The sequence below is a fragment of the Myzus persicae genome, unplaced genomic scaffold (assembly GCF_001856785.1).
Source record: "Myzus persicae strain clone G006 unplaced genomic scaffold, MPER_G0061.0, whole genome shotgun sequence".
In the NCBI taxonomy this organism is placed as follows: domain Eukaryota; kingdom Metazoa; phylum Arthropoda; class Insecta; order Hemiptera; family Aphididae; genus Myzus; species Myzus persicae.
In genome coordinates, this window is record NW_019102298.1 from 1 (window position 1) to 6,676 (window position 6,676).

Below are 6,676 nucleotides of genomic sequence, written 5' to 3' on the forward strand. Positions count from 1 at the left end.
TATATAATATTTATTATAGAGATCTGTGGCCACGAATTAAGATATCTTAATTCGTGTCTGTGGCTAGTAAATAGTTTTTTGCCAACCGAAAACATGGCGGCTGTCTTATCAGTGTGCCTCACTTTTCGTAATATAGAAACCGCCCAGTTCGGTATCTAGTATAATATAGACATCTGTGATTTTAATGAATCAGTGGTGAGATAACTAACTTTTGATCATGATTTCATGACTTATAAATCATAATAATTACTCCATTAAATATAAATTTGTATGTGTTTATTGTGTTTTTATAGTTGTATACTTGTATGTGATAATTAGTGATATTAAGACTAATAGGACTTTAAGAGAGTTGAGTAACTTTGAATTACCGCCATAAAAGGGGTATCTAGTAGATCAAGGGAGATCTAAACGCAAAATGGGTAATTTAGATCCCCGGTTAGGATATTGTCAATTAGTTCCCTATGGTTATTTAGATCCCCTACCAATTAGATCCCTTAGTGTCATTTAGATCATGGGGATCTATTTGGATGGGGATCTAGGTGGCCGTTCACCGCGGCCAGCAGACTGTTATCAATTTACTTATCAATGTAATCGTTATCGCAACAAAAAAATTGTCGTCGTATCACAATATTCATAATCATAAATTCGTGGATTCTTCATTGTGAAACGTCAGTCGTTGTATTGAAGTATGGAATATGAATTATACCTATAATGGTAAATGATATTCTACAACTTACTTAAGTTGAACTCTTTCCTGAATTTTAAACCATTTTAAAGTATACGTACTATAGTATTATAATTACAAACGTTTATAATAAGAATATGATATTGTTTGAATACTATGTAGCCCCACTGCCGATACACAGTTAAGCAGTGCTCATCAATTGCAACACAGTATTTTGTCCACTAATCAAATAAATGGTAAGTTTATATCGTTTTTATATCATCTACCTACCTACTTTATGGTTACCCTAATTGTTCTGATGATTACAGGACCCGCTCAGCGACGATACTATCCCTTTCGGGGAGGAGAACACTACAAACTCTGGAAAATTACCGTTAGTTGAATATGAATACAAGACCTATACTCTTAATTATATTCTGTAACTTTTTAGTGGCTGTTCTGAATGTGGAAATAGAACAATAATTGCAAACAACATATTTGGGAATTAAATTTAAAAACCTATTGTACCCATAATTTATTTAAAAATGAATACTGAATAGCCATACCAAATATTATAGACCTAGACAATCAGCCTAGTATTCTAAAACCATAAAAGTAAATTTAACATTTTGTCAGATACTATTCGACATCGGTCAGATATGTCCATAACCCGCATTAGGAGCAAATCCAACGTTAGCATAAAATTAACGTCCAGTAAAAACAAGCAGTGGTCTCTTAATATATTGAATAAAACAAAACTTCTCACACACTTGTATAATACCCAGTCATTTGTTATTAGTTATTACCTACTAGAAACTCAATACCTCAATATTTTTGTTTTACTTTAGCCAGTCATACATTCTATTATAATAATATTATAATTTATAAGCTTATACATTTTTTGACAGTACCCAAATCCTACTAATATTTTAATGTTCCACAATAATGTAGTTTATGCTGCGTTTAATAACTTTTCTCTTGAAGAATACAATTTTATTTGTTTTATTTCAGGCATCCATGTGTAACTTTTTTTCACTTATTCTTCAGAGTGTCTGCTGTTGTCATCTATTTTTTCGGAAGAATATTTACTGAAAGCTTTATCACATTATTTGTTCTTATAATTTTATTATTATCTATGGACTTTTGGATTGTGAAAAATATAACAGGTTAGTTATCTACTTGATTGTGTATTTTAATATATTATATACAAATTGTATAAAAAATTTTATATTTACCTACAAATTATAATTATTGTTTTTGATATTTAGGTCGTATTATGGTCGGCCTCAGATGGTGGAATTATGTAGACGATGATGGGGTTTCACATTGGGTTTATGAATCACGAAAGGTGAGACATTTTTGGTTCCTACTATCCTCACTACCATTGGTGTTTGTCATCATTATGTAGGAGAACCTTCATGAATTAGTGCTTAAAATTAAAAAATTGGTTTCTTTTATGTTATGCTGGGTTAAAATTAGACCATTTATTAATCTATAGATACCGGACTTTAAAATAATATATTGATTTTTCATTAAATTATTCTAATCTTAACCCAGGACTTTTATTATATAGGAAGTATGGTTAACAATTTTTGTATTTTACTTATAATTAGGGCTGTGAATTCATAGGAAAGTGCATTTTTTTTTGGTGATTGTAAAACATAGCTTTGTGAGTACATAATTTGAATTATGTAATAACAAATCCATCTATGAAACTTTTATTTTGCATTTTTTGACGTTTTTGCATTTTTAGGTCATTTTTTCGCATTTTTAGGTCATACTTTGCTTTTTTAGTTCATTTTCTAGTATTTTTAATCAAATTCCATCAATTGACTTGTTTGAAAACTTTTTTTTTTTATTTTACACGGGCTGTATATATTATGTCAAATTTATATTTTATTAAATAATATTTTACACGAGTCACACGTGTAAAATACGGGTTAGGTAAAGATAACGTTTCAATAAAATAAGGCAATTGCTAGACAACTAGATAACTTAGAAAAGTTATTTTGGCATATTGTCAAATCAAATTCAATCAACATTTTTATTATTTTTTTTTTTTAAATACTTTTTGAACACTTTTTTGTTCTAATGTTTAATATCCTGTATCCAATATTAATATAAATATAAAAATTAAATTAAAAACCATTTTTAATAAATTGTATACTATAATTTTTGGCATTTTATATTCCTTTTTTTTGCATTAAATTCACAGCCCTAATTATAATGTTATGATGAGAGACAATAATATATTTTTATACCAAATGCTGATATTTGGCTCATTACTCAACCAAACCTTTGCTACACATGTATTTTTAAATATATAATTTTTATAACATGGTCATAGTCAGTAAATATTATGAGTTCCCTTTGTCAACAGGGATCTGTGCAGCATCGAATTAACTCCAGTGAATATAGAATATTTTGGGCTGGACTATGGTCTGTCACTGGAATGTGGATTTTATTCTTTATCACATCATTCTTTAGCATAAATTTTAAATGGATGGTAACTAGAACACATATTTCATTGTATGGGTTTATTCTTATGATTTAACAATTGTACAATATGTTTTCTTATTTTTTCTATAGTTATTGGTCAGCATAGCGTTGACTTTAAACATTGCAAATTTGTATGGTTATATTAAATGCAAAGGAGGGAATCAAGATAACCTGGGTATTTCTTCAATGGCCAGTAGTTTTATTTTTCAAAACATTGGAAAAGTAAGAACATTTATAAAATATAATTCATAAGAACTTTGTTTTCACTATCTATAGCTCCAAGTTCTGTTATATTAAAATAATTTATAGCTTATTGCAGAGGTTCCCTAACTGTGGCTCATTGTTATATTTCTAGTAGATCACTTTCAATTTTGAAATATTTATATATTTTTGTATATGATAAAATATTTAATGATAAATTACTTATATATACTATACGTCATACAAGTCTATGATACAGTATCTTCCATGTTAATATATTGTACTCTGATGTTCGTATTTGGTTTTATCATTGATCATTATTTATGAAAATTAGAAGTGTACCACTGTACCAGTGACATGTTACCACAACACTGCCAAACAGAAAGTTAGAAATAACAATGAAACAGAAAAAAACTCATTTGTATGTTGCGAGTTGCGAAAATTTAAATATTTTTCAAAATGGGTTACACGGTGAACAATTTGGGAACCTCTGCCATATTATATTATATAATTGAAAAATATTAAAATTAAAATGTTGTTGATAAATTGAGGCCTAATAATCTTTTGTATACCTATTTTTTTTTAATCAATGTAACTAAATAAAAACTATAGATTATTCACAGAACATTCACAGTAAAATATATTCTCTAAAATTCTGACTACAACATAGATTTTAGTGACATCTATTTTTAGCTTAAAATAAAATAACAAATTAAACATTCAAGTTGTATTTGAAATTTTACCCAAACACATAATATTGTTTAAGAGAAACGCCACACCAGCATGTGTTGTTTCCAACTTACAATCATAGTAAATTGTACATTCACGATAATCCATTTCACTCAGTTATGTTTAAGATTAGAGAGAAATGACCTTTTATTAAACTTAATGGTAAGATTTTTATTTTATCTAGGAGACTTAAATCAGTATTTTGATTTTGAAGCAAATTATGACAATTTTAAAATGTCCACCTTTAGAATAGGTACTCATAACTGGCTTTGTAATTAAAATATAAATAAAAGCCTCCAAGATGTCATAATAATTTTACCTTTAAATTTTAAATAGGTCAATTTACACTTTTTTCAATAATAATATAGTAAAGTGGACTATTTGAAATGTGAAATTTTTTATGTTGTGTGTTTCTCGTGATAAAAACAATATGTGGGTGTAGAATCCTCTTAAAGATTTTAATAATTATATTTTATTTACTTTGAGTTAGTTATGTAATGTCACTTTTGATTACTAAACTCAGTAATTTGAATATCATGTATGTAAATATGTATTATTCAGTTTATCAATTGTATAAAACTATGGTGGGTAATAATATCTTTTATAATTTCCAGGTAAGAGAGACAATGTCAAGTTTAAATAATCCTCCAAGCAGTCCACCAAATATAAAACCAACTGGTATTGTCTAATATTAAAGAAAAAATGAATTGTTACTCCAACTGTATGGCTAAATGTAAATTATAATTATCTGTATGTACCATTACCATAACTATATATTATAATTGTGTACATGGGTAAATGAATTATGAAGTCTAATAAAAAAACAACATGCATTATTAAAGAGTTTACAAATACAAAGAAATACAAATATTTGCTTTATATCAAAAAAAAAAAATAATAATAATAATACTTTGGTCTCGTAATCAGACATAGACAAGTATGCTATGTTGTGTGTGTGTATGGATAAATTATTAAACTAATGACAGATTTGATAAATAATTTGTTCTATTTATTACATGGTTAATGATTAATAGCTTATAGTTAATTATAAAAAAAAACTTATTATAAATAATTTACTCAACATTTGAAAAGTAGTAGGTATAATACACAATGTACATATTTAATCTTATTTCATTAAAAACTGTAACAGAAAATAAGTTTATTTGTGAACATAACGATGCATATTACTTATAATATAATATTTTTTATATTTGTTGTGTGGGTCTTATCTAGTGACGTTTACAGGGATAGAATTTTTAGGGTTCTAAACTGCTAACCCCTCTGAAATTTCTTTTTTCTACAAAAAAAAATCTAATTTAACATCACAATCAATACATAGCGTAGATTAAGTGTTTGACATTTTTAAAAGATATAAAATAAATTGTAAAGTGACAATAATATCCAGAATATCAATATTATCAGATTTTTTTGGCTGACAAACGTCTGCCATAATCCTTGTCTCCTGTATCATCAATTATTACTACGTTTATAATGGCTTGAAGATGGCCAGATTAAATTCTCTAAATAAAGTACAAATTTGAGTTACAGAAATAGAAAATTATAAATAGGTAAGCCATGGAAATATTAGCATTGCGGAAACCGTTTGATTTTTAAAGTGAATGAAAAACAAAACATTGGTGATTTATATCAATAAATTAAATAACATCACTCATCATTTTATTGACAGTAATGGTAATAATAAATAAAATACAATTGTCGTGTAGTAGTGTTGCCATTGGTTGGTCGGTTGTGGGGTCAATACATGTGGAAAAAAATGCAAAAAAGTTTGTGGTCCAGGTGAGGCTCGAACTCACAACCCCGGCATCGCTCACGAACAACTGTCTTATAAGTACCGTGCGCTAACCGATTGCGCCACTGGACCTGTTCGTCAGGAGCCGATTTGTACCCATTTAAGTGGTCTTGCCAACGGCGGTAACGAAATTGTTTATTCAAATATCGTTGATGCAAGTATTTTAATTTTATTTGTTTAATCAAGTGTTTATTATTATTATTGTTATTGAACAATAGAAAAGATAAAATATTGAATGATATGATAATAGTTTTGTATAATGATTTACTATATTCATTAGCCAGTCATCATAGATGTGCGCGTAGCTCATATTATGTTGAACATCAATTGAAAATATCTACCTACTAAAAAGTGCTATTAAATTTTTTAATCCTGTATTTCTAACATATAACAGGCATTAATTTTTTGTATTATACCTAGTAATTTTTCGTATGACATAATTGATATAATACTGTGTATTTAATTTTATATTAGGATGCCAAAGTTGCAATATAAACCCACCACCCACATAGGTAGGTACATAAAAAACAGTCAAAAATTAGATTTGGAAAATGTGTAAGTTTGTGGATTTAACAAAAATGTTCTACTAAATCAGCAAATTTGATAAAAAAAAAAAAATTGAATTGTATAAATCACCCTATGAAACACGTAATTCATGGAATGATTCTGTATCATTTCTATAATTCTAATTTACAAATTTCTTGACGGAAATGAATCTGAATTCAGAACAGTTATGGACAAATGAAATATTGTTGGGTGAGAATACAATATTA

The 6,676-nt window shown here is 27.7% G+C and overlaps 1 protein-coding gene and 1 non-coding gene across 3 annotated transcripts; one reads left to right on the forward strand and one right to left on the reverse strand.

Annotated features, from left to right (window-relative positions):
* Positions 1 to 641: 641 nt before the first annotated feature.
* Positions 642 to 5,011, forward strand: LOC111031767 (uncharacterized Golgi apparatus membrane protein-like protein CG5021). 2 transcript variants are annotated; one of them, XM_022311850.1, is made up of 8 exons: positions 691 to 714; positions 848 to 921; positions 994 to 1,058; positions 1,676 to 1,830; positions 1,933 to 2,012; positions 3,045 to 3,170; positions 3,254 to 3,385; positions 4,708 to 5,011. In XM_022311850.1, the coding sequence occupies exons 2-8, from the start codon at positions 919 to 921 to the stop codon at positions 4,780 to 4,782; spliced, it is 636 nt and encodes a 211-aa protein (XP_022167542.1). In that variant the 5' UTR covers positions 691 to 714; positions 848 to 918; the 3' UTR covers positions 4,783 to 5,011. The 2 variants fall into 2 exon arrangements, with proteins under 2 accessions (XP_022167543.1, XP_022167542.1); XM_022311851.1 differs by having other exon boundaries at positions 642 to 921; positions 3,057 to 3,170.
* Positions 5,012 to 5,882: 871 nt separating this feature from the next.
* Positions 5,883 to 5,975, reverse strand: Trnai-uau. The gene is given in 2 exon segments: positions 5,883 to 5,918; positions 5,938 to 5,975. It is a non-coding gene; the product is annotated as a tRNA-Ile (tRNA).
* Between the last annotated feature and the right edge of the window lie 701 nt (positions 5,976 to 6,676).